Here is a 21,506-nt window from a genome sequence, read left to right on the forward strand (position 1 = left end):
ACTGGCACGGTCTGCAAGCAGCCATCAATCATCTGGACTGGTCTCCCATCTCTACTGCCTCTGACATCAATTCTTCCTGGGAATTCTTCCAAAGCAAACTGCTCTCTCTCATGCACAGATTTATCCCATCTCGTCTTCAGTTGTCTTACCCTTCCTCCCATCCATGGTACACTGAATCTTGTGATGAGGCAGTTGCCCTGAAACAACTTGCCTTTGCCTCTTGGAAGGCAAATCCAACTGAAGGCAAACTCAGTTCCTTCCACCAAGCTCGAAACAAGTGTGTGTCTACCCTCAGGTGTGCCAGGAAGCACTATCTCTCCACACTTAAGATTGAACTCTCAAACCTGTCTCCTTCCTCCAAATCCTGGTGGCGTCTGCTCAAATCCGTTTCTGGTGTTTGTTCCCCCTCCATTCCCTCCCTTACCTCAAATGGCTACACAGTTGACACCGCACATGACAAAGCTGAATGCCGCAACTCTGTGTTTGCCTTCAAATCTTGTGTCCCAAACCCATCTCTCTGTTACCACCTTTCCCAGTCGAACCCAACTGCTCCTGGAACCTGTGTCCTTCTCTCCTGACAAGGTGGAGAAGTTTTTATCAAACCTCGACTCTGATTCTGCAACTGGACCAGACGGCATCAGCCCTCGGGTCCTAAAATCCTGCTCTGCCACTCTATCTCACACTCTCTCTGTTCTTTTCACCCTCTCTTTTGCTCAAGGTCATCTGCCAGCATCTTGGAAATCAGCAAACATTACCGCTTTACACAAAAAAGGTGCAAAAACAGATCCTTGCAACTACAGACCAATCAGCCTGCTTCCAATTATCAGCAAAGTCATGGAATCCATCATTGCTTCGGATATCAAATCCTTCCTCTTCTCCAATGGCTTGATCTCTGATCATCAATTTGGATTCAGACCAGGTCACCTAAAATGGCCACACAGCTGACTCCGCACGTGAAAAAGCTGAATGCCTCAACTCTGTGTTTGCCTCTAAATCTTGTGTCCCAAACCCATCCCTCTCTGTACCCACCGTACCCAGTCGTACCCAGCTGCTCCTGGACTCTGTGTCCTTTCCTCCTGACAAGGTGGAAAAGTTTCTGTCAACCCTCGACTCGGATTCTGCAACTGGACCTGACGGCATCAGCCCACGTCCTAAAATCCTGTTCTTCCGCTCTTTCACTCCCCTCTCTGTTCTCTTCACCCTCTCTTTTGCTCAAGGTCATCTTCCATCTGCTTGGAAATCTGCCAACATCACCGCTTTGCACAAAAAAGGTGCAAAAACAGATCCCAGCAACTACAGACCAATCAGCCTTCTCCCAATTATCAGCAAAGTCATGGAATCCATCATTGCTTCAGATATGAAATCTTTCCTCTTCTCCAATGGCTTGATCTCTGATCATCAATTTGGTTTCAGACTTGGACACTCGACTCTGGACATGCTGCTTCTGCTTTCTCAACAATGGATGGAGGTCCTCAATGCCAAACAGGAAATTAGAGCAGTCTCCCTTGACATATCACGTGCCTTCGATACGGTCTGGCACCCCGCTCTGCTCACCAAACTCTCCTCTTTTGGTATCCATGGAAATCTCCACGCATGGCTGGCGGACTTCCTCTCTGGTCGTAGTCAACGTGTGGTCCTGAATGGATTTCTCTCATCTCCCCTTCCTGTTCTGGCTGGAGTTCCCCAAGGTAGTGTTTTGGGCCCTGTGCTATTTCTGGTCTTCATCAATGATCTCTCTGACTCTCTTGAAATTCCTCTGTATCTCTTTGCTGATGACTCTACTCTCTGTCGCTCCATTCTTCATCCCTCAGATCGGCAGTCTGCAGCCTCCTCACTTCTCTGCAGACCTGGACAAAATCACAGACTGGGCAAACAAGTGGAACATGTCTTTCAATCCTGACAAATCTCACACTCTTACGATGTCTCTCCGAAAAGACCGACTGGACAACCCTCCCATCCACTTTCTGAATAATCCTCTCCAAAAAGTTCTGTCACTCAAGCTTTTGGGTCTCACTATCTGCCATGATCTTTCCTGGGAAAACCACATTTCAAATCTGGCCTCCAAAGCCAGTCGCCAACTGGGCATCCTCCGTCGTGCGAAGTCCTTCCTTGGCACACCTGAGCTCCTCACCACATACAAGGCTTTCATCCACAGCTCAATGGAATACTGCTCTCCCCTCTGGGCTGGTGCTCCTGCCTCACACCTAGCTCGTCTTCACGCTGTTGAAACCAAAGCATTCAGAATCATTGCAATCTCCCGCGATGAAGCTAACTCCAAGGGCCTCTCACTCACTCACCGCAGGCAGGTTGGTGGTCTTTCCGTCTTCTACCGACTCCTCTCTGGCCTTGCCCCCCCAACTCTCTCTGGGCTCTGTCCCGCAAATATTCCTACAAGTCGCACAAGATCTGCCTGCAACCCTCTTATGGTTAAACTGCCAAAATCTAGGCTCTCTGCTCACCTTCACTCTTTCATTCCCCTTTTCTCCCGCCTCTGGAACAAACTCCCCCACTCCCTTCAATCCCACTCCTCCCTCCAGGTCTTTAAAACAGCTGTTCACCACCATCTCTTATCTTCCCCCATCCAAAACCTTGATCTTTTCTTCCCCCACTAATTCACCCCAGAGTCCTTGGTGTTCATATGTTTTATACCTCTCCCACCTCCCCCCATGTCCTCCCAGTGTCCCTGCTCTCAAATGTTGTGTTTGTGTCCTTCCCCCTCTCTCCCCATCTTGTCTGCCGCTCCCCTTGTTTTTTGTGTTTTGTGTGTCGGTTTGACTTTTTGTGTGATTAATGTTAGCTCTTTCACGAGCCTCGATCTTGTATACAAAAAAAAAAAAAAATTAGCATTTAGTTTATATATTTGGGAGGGATCTTGTCTCGATGTTGAATTCAACAAAGCATCAGGATAGGCATCTGGCCTCATCAGGCTCTCAGGTCTACATCATTTTGATCCTGATGAGCCCCAACAAGGGTGAAACTGGGAGGTCGATTGGCTTTGACGAGTTGTGGAATCACCAAGTTTCCAGTGCTGATGGCCTCGTGAAATGTGACTTCAGGTGTTAAAACGTTTTCTGGTAGTCTATCTTTGAGGCTATTACTTTAGCCCAAAATGCTATCTTAGGCTATGACACTGGAAGGGGAAGTTTAATATTTGTATTATGAGTTGCAGACAGCTGTCATCATGGGTGAGACACATATTTATCGATGACATCATATACGTATTCTAAAGAGATCAAATTACATCGATGAATAATTCAATTAAGTTAAGCTTAGCAGCACACACCTTGAGAACCATCTGCAGGTGTTTCATCAAGCGACATTCCCAACTGATTCTCCCCCACGGCCTTGTCGTTACCGCACTTCACGGCCCGTGCTGCCTCACTGGACCTGTCGTTGTGCTCCAAATGACCGTAAACAATGTACCAAATGAACGTATGCAACGTACGTAGGCGAGGCATCTTCGCTTGAAATCCAAGGTCACGGCCGTGACCTGGCACTGCAAACACAGAAAGAGGTGGCGGGGAAAATTTAATGCATTTCTATTGGCACATCCTACATAATCTATTTTCACAATGACAAGCAAAGTAATTCCACATATCCAATATGTCCCTTAATAGGTAAAATAAGCATCATGACGCCAACGTATGCGTGCACGAGAAGCACATTAACGATAGAAGCCGATTAATAACACGACTAGACATGGTTGTTATTGTTAATATAGTGAAGACAAAAAAGAAATACAAAAAATCATACCGATAGTAGGTTTGTAATTGCGGAGTGGCGGTACGCCCATGCGCCGCTCCATTCCACAAAAATGGGACTGTCTATGCACAGCAGAAAGCACCTTCTTGGGGCTGCCATCTTCAGCAGAGTTGTTCCCTTCACCATGGCTCGTCGTTTCAGCATCGTGTGTCTGATCAGCTTCCTCGCTCACCTTCCTGGCACTAAAACAGCACGACCGGTTCAGATAGGAACCCTCTTCGGTAGCTACTTCAAATAAAGGATTTCCAGTTCCCAAGAAACTTGGGAGAATCCAAATTCAAAATTACAAGCGTTACGCCTTGGTCCCCCGTCGGTGAAATTATGTGAGTTGACAAAGTGGAAGACGCAAGGTGGCCATCTTGGATTTTGGCATGGCAACCCAATTTTCAATAGCGTTCTCCCTTATGCATAGATACACCCACACACCAGATTGGCGACCCACTTTTCAATAGCGTTCGTCCTTATGCCTAGATACACCCACACACCAGATTAGAAGTTGGTACTTCGCTTATTTTTCAAGATATTCCGCTCACAAGGTTCAGACAAACATGGCGGCGGCCATCTTGGATTTTGACGTGGCGACCCAATTTTCAATAGCGTTCTTCCTTATGCCTAGTTAGATGAGAGAATCCATTCAGGGCCACACGTTGACTGTGAACGGAGAGGAAGCCCGCAAGCCATGCGTGGAGGTTACCATGGATACCATAAGAGGAGAGTTTGGTGAGCAGAGCGGGGCACCAGACCGTATCGAAGGCATGAAATACACTAGATGACCAAAAGTATGCGGACACCCCTTCTAATCTTTGGATTCGGCTGTTTCATCCATACCCATTGCTGACAGGTATATTGTTGCGGTTTTGAGAACCCACACTTGTAAATATAACATCATTAATGGTTAAACGGTAACACCCCATAGATAGGCCACAAGCAACACGCAGGTCACCTTAGGACGTCAGTTATTTCTTAGTATGTGTTTAGATAAGGCTATTCCCAGTAGTTGCATCTGCGTTGTGTCAAACAAATAAGGGTAGGTCCCATCCGTTCAGTTTGGCAGCCTCCCCTCCAAGCGACGCCATTAAGCGCTAGCCATCGCCCTCGCCCTTTAGGGCCAGCGGCGTTTGCAACCTCGCTGGGCTTCCGCTCAAACCAGCCCAGAAACCCACGAGGTAAGGCCCGAAAAGAGGGCGGAGCGCCAGGATGGAGGTGTGGCCACGTCAACCAGCCATCAAGGCGGAGCCGGTAAACACCAGCCAACCAGGGCTGAGGTGAGGTCGCCTGACAGGGCGTGGCTTTGGGCTCTGAGAGCGTTCGCTGGCTTGGTTATAAAAGCACGCACGCAAAGCCCTCAAAAGGACTTACAGAGGGAGCTTGTGTTACAAAGGACTGATGAGAAGGACTTGGACAATTTGCGCTTTGCAAGAGGACTTGTGTGAAGGTTGGCTTTTGAAAAGAACTTACGGAGCAGCGCTCATTGTGAAAGGAATTGCGCTTTACGAGAGGGAGAGACGCACTGTGGCCACCAGCTTTACCAAGGGCGAGCACGCAGCACGCATTTGCCGAGAACTGCAGCGTGCATTGGGAAAGGGGCGTTTGGAGCGGGTAACACCGGGAGCGCATGTAAAGGTGCTGGTGCACATATTACATACGCGGCCAAGGGCCACGAAGTCGCGCTAGCCCAGCTTACCTTTCCCCGTCACGATAATTGTCCGCTCACCTACGCTACGTGGAGAGCTGCCTGCCGGGTTTCGTCTGCTGGAGCCGGACCGGAGCCTGGACACCATCGCCGGACCTCCCACCCTACCATCTACATCCCCGCGTGAGTCTGAAGTCTGAGACCGAATCTGAGAGCGATCGGGCCCGTGTCCAGGGAATAGAATAAGACTGTTTAAGACTGCCCTGTGTACTTTTCCTTCCTCTTTCTTTCTTGCAGATTCTTTCGTTTCCTCTTCTTGTACAAATTGTGAATAAATTCCTTGTTCTTTCTGGTTTCCTCTTAATCCGATCGTCCTAGTCTTTTCTCCATTGGGTAAACGCGGCACGATTCGGAATCGCTATAATCGGGTTAGTCATTGTTAACAGCTCGGGTCGCGGATTGCTATCCGCTCGGCAATATTCCAACAATATCCGTGATTCGGGCGGGAGTTATTCCCTTGCTTCACGGTCGGTGGTAGTAATTAGGTAATAGGACTAAAGTTCGACCAACAACCCTACTTACCACCGACCGGAAGGAACGTGATAACTTCGGATCGCGTCGGCCAGATAAAAGGACAAGGGGATTAACCGAATAACCCCCTCTTGATAAGGGGAAGGCCGATGTCGGAAATCCGCAACAATTGGTGTCTGGGAGTGGGATTTGGACCCGAACCAAATTTTATTATCTTTTGGACAAAATTTGGTCAAAATTACGACGACCGAAATTTTATTAACACCCAAATTTGAATCGTGCCATGGATAGCAAAGGCGATCGGATGCCGGTGGGGGTAGAAGAGGAGGAAGGGTTAGAGGCAATCCAGGACCCCCGGGAAGAAGTGGGACAATTGGGAGAGATGGAGGAGGAAATTAATGAGGATGCAGCAGTAGGGGTGGCAGAGGAACAAAATGGTGGCGCCTCGCACATGGCGACGAGGGCCGCGCCCGCTGCGCAAATGGGAGGGATGGATATGCAGAACCTCATTGCGCAGCTACAGGCAGCCATACAAATGGAGATGGCAAAGAATAGTAAGCAAATGGAAAATAGAATGGGGGAGCAATTGGAAAACCAAATTGGGGGATGAAGAAACGATGTGGGGAACCAAATTGGGGGATTGAGAGACGGGTTAAGTAATTTGGAAAATAGAATGGGGGAGCAATTGGGAAGTCAAATTGGGGGGTTAGAAAGCAAATTGGGGGGATTAGAAAGCAAATTAGGGGGCCAATTGGAGGACGTGGGTAGCCAAATGAAGGAAATGAAGGATGGGATAACGGGGTTGGAAAACAGGATGGCCACCCAGGAGAACCAAATGGAAGGAGTGAAGGATGGGTTAACGGGGTTAGAAGACAAGATGGGGGGCCGATTGAGGGAAATGGGGGATAAATCCGCCCGGGAAATAAAACAAATGGGGGATCAGATAGAGGAGGTAAAGAACAGGCTGGAAGGCAAAATGGACGCCCAAAAGAATGAGTTGGAACAAATGAGGGCGGCATCTAAGATAACTCTAAGACCGGAAGGAACGTGATAACTTCGGATCACGTCGGCCAGATAAAAAAGACAAGGGGATTAACCCCCTCTTGATAAGGGGAAGGCCGACGTCGGAGATCCGCAACAATACAATCAAGCACAAAGCCATGCAATCTCCATGGACAAGCATTGGCAGTACAATGGGCCGTACTGAAGAGCTGAGTGACTTTCAAAGTGGCAACGTCATAGGATGCCACCTTTCCAACAAGTCAGTTGGTCAAATTTCTGCCCTGCTAGAGCTGCCCCGGTCAACTGTAAGTGCTGTTATTGTGAAGTGGAAACGTCTAGGAGCAACAACAGCTCAGCCGCGAAGTGGTAGGCCACACAAGCTCACACAACGGGACCGCCGAGTGCTGAAGCATGTAGCGCATAAATATTGTGTGTCTCGGTTGCAACCCTCACTACCGAGTTCCAAACTGCCTCTGGAAGCAACGTCAGCACAAGAACTGTTCGTCGGGAACTTCATGAAATGGGTTTCCAAGGCCGAGCAGCTGCACACAAGCCTAAGATCACCATGCACAATGCCAAGTGTCGGCTGGAATGGTGTAAAGCTCGCCGCCATTGGACTCTGGATCAGTGGAAACGCGTTCTCTGGAGTGATGAATCATGCTTCACCATCTGGCAGTCGGACGGACGAATCTGGGTTTGGTGGATGCCAGGAGAACACAACCTACGCAAATGCATAGTGCCAATTGTAAAGTTTGGTGGAGGAGGAATAATGGTCTGGGGCTGTTTTTCATGGTTCGGGCTAGGCCCCTTAATTCCAGTGAAGGGAAATCTTTACGCTACGGCATACAATGACATTCTAGACAAGTGTATGCTTCCAACTTTGTGGCAACAGTTTGGAGAAGGCCCTTTCCTGTTTCAGCATGACAATGCCCCCATGCACAAAGCAAAGTCCATACAGAAATGGTTTGTTGAGATCGGTGTGGAAGAACTTGACTGGCCGGCACACGGCCCTGACCTCAACCCCATCAAACACCTTTGGGATGAATTGGAACACCGACTGCGAGCCAGGCCTAATCGCCCAACATCAGTGAGTGCCCGGCCTCACTAATGCTCTTGTGGCTGAAAGGAAGCAAATCCCCGCAGCAATGTTCCAACATCTCGTGGAAAGCCTTCCCAGAAGAGTGGAGGCTTTTATAGCAGCAAAGGGGGGGGGGGGGGGACCAACTCTACATTAATGCCCATGATTTTGGAATGAGATGTTCGATGTTTGGATGTCCAAATACTTTTGGTCATGTAGTGTATGTCAAAGGAGACAGCTCTGATTTCTTGTTTGGCATTGAGGACCTCTATCCATTGTTGGGATGGTAGAATCAGCATGTCCAGAGTGGAGTGACCTGGTCTGAATCCAAATTGATGATCCGAGATTAAGCCATTGGAGAAGAGGAAGGATTTGATATCAGAAACTATGATGGATTCCATGACCTTGCTGATTATTGGGAGCAGGCTGATTGGTCTATAGTTGCAATGATCCGTTTTGCACCTTTTTGTGTAAAGCGGTAATGTTGGCTGATTTCCAAGCAGATGGAAGATGATCTTGAGCAAAAGAGAGGGTGAAGAGAACAGAGAGAGGGTGAGATGGAGCACCTGAGCAGGATTTTAGGACCCATGGGCTGATGCCATCTGGTCCAGTTGCAGAAGCAGAGTCGAGGTTTGACAGAAACTTCTCTACCTTGTCAGGAGAGAAGGACACAGAGTCTAGGAGGAGCTGGGTTCGACTGGGTAAGGTGGGAACAGAGAGAGATGGGTTTGGGACACAAGATTTTGAGGCAAACGCAGAGTTGAAGCATTCGGCTTTGTAACATGTGGTGTCACTTGTGTAGCCATTTGAGGTAAGGGAGGGGATGGAGGGTGGAACAAACACCAGAAACAGATTTGACCAGATGCCTCCAGGATTTGGAGGAGGGAGACAGGTTTTGGAGTTCAGTTTTGAGAGTCGAGAGATAGTGTTTTCTGGCTCTCCTGAGGGTAGACACACACGTGTTCCGAGCTTTGTGGTTGGTGTATGTGATGAGGATTCCACCTCTGGTGTTTGAGCTGTCTGTGTTTATGGGTGTATAGTTGGGGGTGGTCGGTGTATGTGATGAGGCCTCCACCTCTGGTGTTTGAGCTGTCTGTGCTTTTGGGTGTATAGTTGGGGATGGTCGGTGTTTTGGTTTTCTCATGTATTTTGGTTTCTTGTATGATGGCTATATGAATATTTGTGAGAATGAAGTGTTTAAGTTGCATGACCTTGCTGATGAGGCCATCTGTGTTGTACTGAAGGATATTAAGGGGTGTGTTTCATCGGTGGAGGAGGTTGGGGTCCCGGGTTGGTTTATATGTCTCCAACTAGAATAAGGAGAAAAGGGAGGACTGCCAGGGGAAGGTCACTCCCCAAAGAAGAAGAATGAAAATAATAAATAAATCAATAAATGTTTGGCGTGGATATGTGATGCACATGTGTGAGAGTGATATGTGGTGATTTGAGTGATTCTGTGAGGCGTTCGTGAGGAAGACGAGAGGGAATGGGCCGGTCCATGTGGACTGATCGGCGCTCTGACAGTGACCACACTGCTCCGACGAATCAGCAGGGAATAGTGGGGAAGATTTGGTCCCCGTCTTGTGTTGGAGGGTGCAACCACCGTGAAGAGGCATCCCCATTAGTTGCGGTTCCAAAGGGTATTTCTAATGGGTATTTGTTTCTAAAGGGCATTTGGAAAGGGTATTTCAAAAGCGTATTTCAAATGGGTATTTCTAATGGGTATTTCTAATGGGTATTTGTAATGGGTATTTCTAATGGTTATTTCTAATGAGTATTTCTAATGAGTATTTTTAATGAGTATTTTTAATGAGTATTTTTAATGAGTATTTTTAATGAGTATTTTTAACGGGTAATTGTAATGTGCAATTCCAGCAATTCTGGCAAACCCCCGCTCTTGCAGGGAAAATGGCCTTAAAATGCCTGTTGTTGTTGTTGTTGTTGTTGTTGTTGTAATGTGCAATTCTAATCGGTTCTAAAGGGTAATCTTAAAGGGTTGTAAAGAGTAATTATAAGCGGTCCTAAAGTGTAATCTTCATGGGTTTCGTTTGTTTATAGGCTTTGCCTGTTTCATATTAAAAATGCCAAACTGAGCCACTCTCTTCGGACACAGGTGCGAGTTTTTTTTCATTTTGACCCTCGTGACCCCAATTCCCATGCCCCTTGGAGCATGAATACAGGGATCAAATCCAATAAATTGTTAAATATTTAATATGTCCCCCAATGTTCATCTATCTTCTAGCTATATATATATATATATATATATATATATATATATATAATATATCTATATATATATAAAACACAGTTTGTGTGTGTGTAATGTTACCGATAGACTCCTAAACGGAGAGGCTCACGTGCTTGATATTTGGCATAGACATGGCCATTGAGCCTGGGAAGAACATGGCTGACCTAAAAAAAAAAGATTCATAATTTTTTTTACCATATTTTTACCTCAGCGCATTTCAGCAAGGAATATTATGCACGGAATCTGACCGGTGGCAGAGCAGCACGCTGATTCGCTCAGAGCGATCACGTGATGTTCCTTGCCGCCATTAACTCAGTTACGCGTTCGCACGTATTTCAGAGCGAAAAGCGATTGCGTTTTTTACATTTCAGCGAGGAACATTGCCATTCACACCACATAGGTTTTTTTTTTCTTTCATCTTTACGAGATCCATATTTTTTATTCATATTTACCTCAGCGCATTTCAGCGAGGAATATTATACACGGAATCTGATCAGGCTTTTGCTTTTGGGTCTCACTCAAGCTTTTGGGTCTCACTATTTGCCATGATCTTTCCTGGGAAAACCACATTTCAAATCTGGCCTCCAAAGCCAGTCGCCGACTGGGCATCCTCCGTCGTGCGAAGTCCTTCCTTGGCACACCTGAGCTCCTCACCACATACAAGGCTTTCATCCGCAGCTCTATGGAATACTGCTCTCCCCTCTGGGCTGGTGCTCCTGCCTCACACCTAGCCCGTCTTCACGCTGTTGAAACCAAAGCGTTCAGAATCATTGGAATCTCCCGCGATGAAGCTAACTCCAAGGGCCTTTCACTCACTCACCGCAGGCAGGTTGGTGGTCTTTCCGTCTTCTACCGACTCCTCTCTGGCCTTGCCCCCCCAGCCTTCTCTGGGCTCTGCCCCCCAAATATTCCTACAGGTCGCACAAGATCTGCCTGCAACCCTCTTATGGTTAAACTGCCAAAATCAAGACTTTCTGCTCACCTTCACTCCTTCATTCCTCTTTTCTCCCACCTCTGGAACAAACTCCCTCACTCTCTTCAATCCCACTCCACCCTCCAGGTCTTTAAAACAGCTGTTCACCACCATCTCTTATCCTCCCCCATCCAAAACCTTGATCTTTTCTACCCCCGCTAATTTCGGGCCCCTTGTGTTTTATACCTCTCTCCCCCCGCCCCCCCCCCCCCTCCCCATCCCACGCCTCCTGCCCCCAAGCCCTCTCCCTCCCACACTTCTCCCTGCTCTCAAATGTTGTGGTTGTGTGCTTCCCCTTCTCTCCCCATCTTGTCTTCCACTCCCTCTTTTTGTATATTTTGTTTGTCTGGTTGATTTGTTTGTGAAATAAATGTTAGCTCTTTCACGAGCCTCGATTCAGTATACAAAAAAAAAAAAAAAAAAAAAAAAAAAAAAAAAGGTGGCAGAGCAGCGCACTGATTCGCTCAGAGCGATCACGTGATGCTCCTTGCCGCCATAAACTCACAGTTACGCGTTCGCATGTAATTCACACGTTCAAAACAAACGAGATCCACGAAGCGAGTTGGTCGAGTCGTGCTAACCAAGATGGCGACACGGCGGCTTCACTTTTCACGGAGTATGAGCGTTCTATATATTTTCAATTCAGTGCGCCCGACTCGCTCACGTACTTGATTTGTGGCATAGACATGGCCATTGGGCCTTCACGGTGTAATTTGTGCGAGGCTTTTGTCCGAGTGAGCTTGAGTCGAGAGGGCGAATGTACGGGTTGGGAATGTACGGGTCTCCCTTCCCCCGCCCGGCAACGCCGGTACTGGAGGGCGTCACAGGATCGGTGAGTCTCCAAAATCCGCTTCGTGCTGTTGCGAAGATGCAGGACGATGTCGCGATTGTTTTGCTGCGCTCCGACCATGAGAACTGCAACGTCATTGTTGACTGCCCCTCCCCCTCCCCCTCTCCCCTCCCCATCCCACCCTCCCCCTCCCCCAATATATATACAGACTTGGCATTTAATATGGAATTTTTTTTTTTCTTGACTTGGGTTTACTTTCTTAACTCAATATATCAATCTGGTGAGTTTCTTTTACACTTTGGTGATTTATTTGTTAAAAGGACCATGTCACTGTCTGTCGCAGCAAGAAGTCAACAACAGGATTATATCACAGGTGGCGTGGCAAAATGTACGGACAGGTGCATTTGATGATTGGCTTCACAGTCGGGTATACAGGGGTTGTTGCGTTCTGTATTAGTGGAAAACAACTGCTGCACGTCTCCAAAAGTTATTGCCGCTTCCTCTGGAGATGGTCCGTCAACTCGACAATGCACTCACATGCAATATATATATATACTAGTGGGGTCACCCGTGGGAATCCCACGGGCATGGACGTGTGTGACATTTCGACAAATTGAGTTAGATGCTGCACCTGCACATGCAGTTTCACAATAATTAAAAAAAAAAAAAAAACACACACACACACACACACACACACACACACACACACACACACACACACACACACACACACACACACACACACACACACACACACACACACACACCTCGTTTTTTCATTTCTGTATCTCACAATTCGGTCTCTCTCTTATTCACACACCCACACAAACACACACACACATACACCGACACACATACACACACATATACACATACACACAAACACACATGCACATCCACACACACACACACACATATGCACGCACACGTGCATGCACACGTACACACACATGTACACCGACACATGCATATACACATACACACATATACACATACACATATGTATACACACACATGCACACACAGACACACATACGCATGCATACACATACACACATATACACACATACACACACACACACACATATGTACACCCACACACATATATATACACATACAGACACACATATATACACATACAGACACACACATATATACACACACATACACACGTGTACACACACATGTACACCGACACACATGCACACACATACACATACATACATATATATATATATATATATATATATATATATATATATATATATATATATATATATATATATATATATATATATATATATACAGACTTGGCATTTAATATGGAATATTTTTTTTGTGGGGGTGAACTTACTTTTCAACATGTCTTAGAACCAAAAGTTCATTGGAATTATGTTGAAATTATTCCAGATTTTGTTAATGTGACCTTTAAAAGAAACAAAAACCACATTTGACATTTTGAAACAAATAAACTGATCCTTGAAAGTGATGTAAACTGATATCGAACTCAATTCATGGACATGACTGTGTTAAACTTCTGTATGTTTTCCAGAAGTATCTCTTTATTTTGCACATTAGCCAAATTTTTTTTTAACAAAAACAAAAGTTAAATTACGACTGGGATTACGGACAGTAAAATTACAGTTCAGTACGTCGAGCAACCCCCACGAGCATTCAGGAGAGCACGTACACGTCGAGGCATGCTGTTCACGAGATTTGCCAAGGTTTGGACAGGAATCGCTTGCCATGCAGTGACAATAGCCTGCTGCAATTCACGCACAGAGGTCGGCTGCTGGTCCAAGTTGTCGATTTGACGCGTTAATTCTGCCCACAAGTTCTCTATCGGATTCATATCCGGGGACATGGCAGGCCACTCCATATGCTCTACACCACGGTCAACAAGAAAGTGTTGGATCATGCGAGCTCGATGAGGCCGTGCATTGTCATCTTGGAAGACAAAGTTTCCTCGAAAGGCTGCACGAGCAAATGGAAGCAATGTTTCTTCCAGAATGGCCCTGTACTTTAACTGGGAGCTCGATGAGGCCGTGCATTGTCATCTTGGAAGACAAAGTTTCCTCGAAAGGCTGCACGAGCAAATGGAAGCAATGTTTCTTCCAGAATGGCCCTGTACTTTAACTGGTTCAGGTTTCCATTCAGAACAACCAGGTCAGTTTTGCCCCCTGCATGAAAAGCAGCCCAAACGGTCACCCCACCACCTCCAGCTTGGACTCTTGGCACTATACAATCTTTGTTGTGGGCTTCATGCACTTGTCTGTGCACTCGGACGCGGCCATCCTGACGATAGACCAGAAATCTAGACTCGTCACTGAAGATCACGTGATTCCAGTGTCCTGGTTGCCATTGACGGTGCTCTCTGGCCCACTGCAATCGGCGCTGGCGGTGTTGTCTGGTCAGGCGTGGCTTTCTCAGGGGACGCCTGGCACGATAGCTTGCTTGAACCAGTCGTTGTTTGACTCGCCTTCTGGATACAGGCACATTTGTCATTTGCTGCCACTCAGCCCTAAGCCGAAGAGCTGACTTGGTACGGCCATTGCGGACTAACCGGTGCAGCTGGCGATCATCCCTCCTTGTGGTTCTGCGGGGAAGTCCTGGCCTCGGTATTGGAGTAGGGACACCCCTCTGAACATTTCGTTTCAGGATCTTTGACACCTGACCTTGAGTGATGCCATACTGCCGAGCAATAGCACGCTGTTTCATGCCGTAATTTCGTAAAGCCACCACTCCATGACAAACAGCATTGTCGAGTTGACGGACCATCTCCAGAGGAAGCGGCAATAACTTTTTGAGACGTGCAGCAGTTGTTTTCCACTAATAGAGAACGCAACAACCCTTGTATACCCGACTGTGAAGCCAATCGTCAAATGCACCTGTCCATACATTTTGCCACGCCACCTGTGATATAATCCTGTTGTTGACTTCTTGCTGCGACAGACAATCAGTGGCATGGTTCTTTTAACAAATAAATCACCAAAGTGTAAAAGAAACTCCCCAGATTGATATATCGAGTTAAGAAAGTAAACTCAATTCAAGAAAAAAAAAAATATTCCATATTAAATGCCAAGTCTGTATATATATATATATATATATATATACACACACATACACACATGTACACCCACACACACACACACACACACACCCACACACACACACACACACCCACACACACACACACACACACACAGACAAATGTACATCGACACACATGCACACACATATATATATATATATACACATATATACACACACACACACACACACACACACACACACACACACACACACACACACACACACACACACACACACACACACACACAGACATATATATATACACACATACACATATATGCACGCACACACACACACACACACACACACACACACACACACACACACACACATATATGCACACGCACGCACACGCACACACGCACACGTCCCACATGTATATATCCCACATCCCACATGTATATACATGTTTAAAGTGTAAGTGCCCTTCCCCCCTCCCCCGTCCGGCAACGCTGAGTACTTCTGCTAGTAACTAATGAAATAAAAACGAAGAAATATCTCTGGGTAATTTCCTGAAACTCGGTGAAATTCGCTGAAATTCGCTGAAATTCGCTTGGTGTATCGGTGAAATATTTTATTTGGGCGGTGTATAATTGCTTCGACCGAAATATCTCTAAGCAATTTCCCGTCTGTGTTTCATGTCCATGCACACGTGAAATGGAGTTTGTTTTTGCACACGTGAAATGAACATGTGAACCTTTACTTCCGGATAATAATGTTAAATGAAATAAAAACGAAGAAATATAGTGGGGTCACCCGTGGGAATCCCACGGGCATGGACGTGTGTGACATTTCGACATATTGAGTTAGATGCTGCACATTCATTTTTACAAAATGGTTACTGGCAAGTCATCAGATCCAGAAATGGTGTAATGAACACAATTTATTTATTTCACATAATATGTGACCCCTCACTCCTCTCCACCTGACACTCTCCTCTCTCCACCTGACACTCTCCTCTCTCCACCTGACACTCTCCTCTCTCCACCTGACACTCTCCTCTCTCCACCTGACACTCTCCTCTCTCCACCTGACACTCTCCTCTCTCCACCTAGCACTCCTCACCTCTCCAATCCCTCACACTCCTCACCTCTCCAATCCCTCACACTCCTCTCCTCTCCAATCCCTCACTCGCCTCTCCAATCGCTCCTCACTCGCCTCTCCAATCGCTCCTCACTCGCCTCTCCAATCGCTCCTCACTCGCCTCTCCAATCGCTCCTCACTCGCCTCTCCAATCGCTCCTCACTCGCCTCTCCAATCGCTCCTCACTCGCCTCTCCAATCGCTCCTCACTCGCCTCTCCAATCGCTCCTCACTCGCCTCTCCAATCGCTCCTCACTCGCCTCTCCAATCGCTCCTCACTCGCCTCTCCAATCGCTCCTCACTCGCCTCTCCAATCGCTCCTCACTCGCCTCTCCAATCGGCTTTCCCCGTCTCGTTTCTCTCGTTTTTCTCCCGTCTCGTTCTTTTTCTTGCTCCAAATCGGCCCGTCTCGCCCGTCGGCCCGTCGGAATCGGAAATCGGGCCGTCTTGCTTTCTTGCTTGCGCGTAAATAAATTGTGTTCATTACACCATTTCTGGATCTGATAACTTCCCAGTAACCATTTTGTAAAAATGAATGTGCAGCATCTAACTCAATATGTCGAAATGTCACACACATCCATGCCCGTGGGATTCCCACGGGTGACCCCGCAAGTTTGCATTGACGTTCGTCGATGGACTTGTTCGCCCATCTCATTCGCTTTCTTGCTACATCCTGTTCAAGTCTGCGTTCTTCATCGATCGTCTCATTCATTTTGGAAATAGAAGTTTCCACACAGCGCATGAATTGTCCCGATCCTCAAGAGGAAGTGTCTCGTAATCATCAAATGATAAATGGCAAGTAAATTATATTTGTATTGTGGAAAATTAAAGATTTCAAATAAACCTATTTAAAGTGTATGCGCACATAACTAATAAAAAAAACGAAGAAATATCTCTCGGTAATTTCCTGAAACATATTTTAGTTCCGGCTAATAATGTTGAATGAAATAAAAACGAAGAAATATATGTCGGCATCATTGTTGACGTTTTTGTGACGACTGTCATCAAACGAAAAAGTAATATATCTTAACGGAAAAGCAAAAGCGAATTTTTTATATATATCGACACGTTGCTGTCGGTGTCATGTTGGGGCGGTGTATGATACACCATGACGCGATTTTTAAAAATATATCTCTGCATTTTCCCGCGTGTGTGGAATGTTCTCAATTATTGCTGACACCGAGTCCAATACCATCGATAAAAATGAAATCATATGGTGAGTTAGATTGGAGATAAAGGCGTGAGAGAGACTCAATGGCCTTGAAGTTACAGGCGTTTGAGAATTCATTTCGTTCTATAAACGGCAACTTTCATTGGATTTTCTTCCCGTTTTTTTTTCAACCGAGTCTAAAACTATGTTAGCGACTGTGAAAAATGAAATGATATATCGAATTTGATTTGAAATAAAACTGGGAGAGAGAGCAAGACACCACGGGCCTACAAAACAGGCCTCAAAGCTATGCGAGTTAATAAAATGGTGGATATTTGTTTATAATTATATGCAGCCACTGCCAGAATGGGTGGAGCTATGGGTGGAGCTACTCTGCAAACCGAGTAAGCCACACCCCGGACAGATGCCCAACAGACAGACAGACAGACAGAATCATCTACGGCTATTATAATATAGATATACATACATGATGACATGCTGATGAAAGAAGAACATGTTGGCAAAAATTGGACACTAATAACCTCCTCTGCCTGGAAAAATAGCGTAAATGCATCTATTGGTGGAGTACTGGAGTAGGTATGCTTGTCAGTCCCCACGCATACAAAGCTCTCAATAAAGTCGAAAAAATATCATCGAGAATTATGATAGCTACTTTTAATGGAAACCCTCAAACAACAGTAATTAGTTGTTATAGTCCCACAAACGTACACGATGAAGTAGAAGTTGAGAGATTCTATCAAGACCTATCATCAGTAACCAGACAGGTATCGAAACATCACGTTAACTCTTGGAGGGGATTTTAATGCACAACTCGGATCATCAGAAGGCTTTAAATTTTCATATCATGTTCGCACTAACAGAAATGGCACAATGTTGAAAAACTTCTTAAAAGAGAATAACCTTTTATGCACAAATACCACTTTCCAGAAGAGACCAGGACAGCTATGGACACATTCAGCACCAAATGGAACAAAAGCACAACTTGACTACATTATTGTTAATCGGAAATGGAAAAACAGTGTCAGAAATTGCAGAGCATTCAACTCTTTTATAAGCGTAGGATCAGACCATCGCATTGTATCTGCAAGGATCCGCTTGAGCCTTCAAGCAAATAAAATGAAATCAAAAAGTAAACCACTTTATGACTGCTCTTGTCTCAAAAAGAACACAGATTAGTGTCGCCTTTTCACTTTGTTTGAAAAATAGATTTGCTGCTCTTCAAGAACAAAATACAACAAACTCGCCGAATAAAACATTTGCCAATTTTGAGACAGCCTGCAGAGAGTCTGCTTCTGGTACCATTCCTTTGAAACCAAAGAGGAAAAGTCGGATCTCATGGGAAACAGAGGAAATATGCCAGAAACGCAAAGAGCTACACAAAATGGCAGAAATTAAAAACTCTGCACCTTCAATGGAAAACATCAGGAATTACAACGAAGCACGAGCTGCACTTACCGATTCTTATGAGAGAGAACAGATTGACTATCTCCAGAGAAAAATTGATATGATAAATAATGCTACGAGTAACAAGCAATCTGCTGTGGCCTGGAAAACCGTAAACGAGATAAGCGGACGGAAATGCGGAAACAAATCCAAACTAAAAGCATCCAGCCAAGAAGAACGACTGAAACTCTGGCAAGAGCATTTCCAAAGCTTATTAGGGAAGCCACCTACAATCAAGGATGAAGTAATAACTCCTGTGATTTCAGATGAACTCGACATCAAAAAAAGGTCCCTTCACCATAGATGAACTCCATAAAGCTCTTAAAAAACATTCAAAACGGGAAAGCCTGTGGTCTAGATGACATTCCAGCCGAGATTTGGAAACTAGGTGAATTCGATGAGATTTTACTGAATTTGTGTAATGCTGTATACCAGGGGCGGGCAACCCCCGGCCCGCGGGCCACATCCGGCCCGCGAAGGCTTAGCGTCCGGCCCGCCACCCTGCTAGGCTTTATTATTGCAATCCGGCCCGCGGACCTCCCAGTAAAACTCATATCATTTGTAAATGTAAGAGTTTATATTTAGCCGGTCTGAATTCAAGAAAGGGACATTTTGTCTTCAGCACCGTCCTCTTCCGGAAGACATGCGCACGGGGAACTGTCTTGCCTAGACACCGCCTGCTTGCTGATAGGCGGTCTTTTCAAATCAGCCGGCATGTGATACGGACGTCCTTCCGATTCAGTCAGCTTGCGACAAACGTTGGTGTCTGGGACAAATAACTTGCAACAAAGAGGTAAGCGACGCAGAGTTCTCTAAACCTATTTCAATTTTCACTTTCTTTCAATTTGCTTTGTTTTGTTTGTTAGAACATGTTATTATCTTTCATTTGCTGCGTTTAAATAATTTTATTCTCCCTTTTTATTTGTAAAAATAAAAATATAACGAACTTTCTATTTGTAAAGAAAAAATATATATAACGAACTTTCTGTTTGTAAAAGAAAAAAGAAATTGACGAACTTTTGTTTAAAAGGAAAACGAAATTGACGAACTTTTGTTTAAAAGGAAAACGAACTCTTTAAAAAAAAAAGTATGCAGACTGATTCATTTCCTGTATTTCAGTTTTACGGTGAAACTGTGTCATATTCAGCGTTGGCCACGTGCGCGCAAAATAAATACATTCATCTGTACAATTCGTCTTCCGAGATTTTTTGTGCCCCAGATTGCTTGCTGTTACATCATTTATTCATTGCTGATATACCTAATTTTCTTCCTTTTCAGCTCATCATGTCTGCGACCCAGCGTGTTAAGAAGAGGAAAGTGGACCTCGAGCGTCGGATCTTCAACCCTGAGTGGGAGAAGTACTTCTTCATCGAGCGCTTTGGACAGGCCCAGTGCCTCATATGCTTGAAGACTTTGGCTGTCCTAAAAGAGTACAACATGCGCCGCCACTGGGAGACAGAGCACCGCTCGTCAAACTTCGCGTCGGTGTCTGCCACCGAAAGGAAGGACGCCATGGTTAGACTATCAGGCAACTTGGAGAAACAAACTTCACTCTTCCGCAAGCAGAATACTGAGGCCGAAAAGGTGACGCGCGCCAGTTATGAAGTCTCCCGCATCCTTGCTCGCCGAATGAAGCCATTCGCGGATGGGGACTTCATGAAGGAATGCCTCCTCGCTGTAGTGGACTCCGTCTGTCCAGAGCAGCGTTCCGCCTTTGAGAACGTGAGCCTTTCGTCCCGCACCGTTCGTCGCCGCATCGAGGATATGTCGGAAAACGTGCACGACTCACTCAAAACACGCAGCTCAAATTTCGTCGCCTTTTCCCTCGCTCTGGATGAGAGCACCGACACAAAGGACACGGCCCAGCTGTCCGTTTTCATCCGTGGCGTCACCGCTGACTTTCAAGTGTGTGAGGAATTCCTCCAGCTTGTCCCGCTGCGCGACACCACCACTGGGAAAGACATCTGCGACGCCGTGCTTCTGTGTGTTGATCAGCACTCCCTGGACCTCTCCCGTCTTGTGTGTGTGACGACCGACGGTGCCCCGGCGATGGTTGGTGAGAAGAAGGGCGCCGCTTCGCTGCTAGTGCGTCACTGTGCAGCCGCCGGATACACTCAGCCCATTAACAAGATGCACTGCATCATCCACCAAGAGTCCCTGTGCGCTAAGTCTGCCAACCTCGTTGGTGTCATGTCTGTCGTGGTGAAGGTCGTCAACTCCATCCTCTCCCGCAGCCTTAACCATCGTCAGTTCCAGGCACTGATGGACGAGGTGAACGTGCACTACAACGACCTGCTCTACTTCTGTGAGGTACGCTGGCTGAGTCGTGGGGCCATGCTGTCTCGGGTGTGCGACCTACAGCAGGAGATTGCCACCTTTCTACGTCAGAAGAACCTTCCCCACGCTGATCAATTCTCTGATCCGCGGTGGTTAGCTCGCCTGGCCCTGCTCACGGACATCACGGCGCACCTGAACACCCTCAACATAAAGCTGCAAGGCAAAGACATTCTCGTGACAGACATGTACGCGCACATCACTGCCTTCGAGGTTAAACTGCGCTTGTGGGAGGCTCAATTGGCTTCTGGTCAGTTTGTGCATTTTCCTCGCCTTGCTGCATGTGCCCCTGACGATGTGGACCTGGGCACTTGCGTTAGTGTCGTCAACTCTCTACGTGAGGAATTTGCTTCCCGTTTTGCAGGA

At 46.3% G+C, this 21,506-nt stretch overlaps 1 protein-coding gene across 1 annotated transcript in view; it reads right to left on the bottom strand.

The window, feature by feature from the left end:
- LOC137437231 (general transcription factor 3C polypeptide 1) overlaps positions 1 to 21,506 on the bottom strand; it is a 405,949-nt gene that overhangs the window by 236,655 nt on the left and 147,788 nt on the right. The window contains exons 16-17 of the mRNA XM_078766829.1: positions 3,754 to 3,944; positions 3,284 to 3,496 (exon numbers count right to left, since the gene is read on the bottom strand). Coding sequence (XP_078622955.1) covers positions 3,284 to 3,496; positions 3,754 to 3,944 — 404 coding nt within the window. The remainder of the gene's footprint in view (positions 1 to 3,283; positions 3,497 to 3,753; positions 3,945 to 21,506) is intronic.

This window comes from Myxine glutinosa, chromosome 12 (assembly GCF_964187855.1).
Source record: "Myxine glutinosa chromosome 12, kmMyxGlut1.1, whole genome shotgun sequence".
Classification (NCBI taxonomy): Eukaryota; Metazoa; Chordata; class Myxini; order Myxiniformes; family Myxinidae; genus Myxine; species Myxine glutinosa.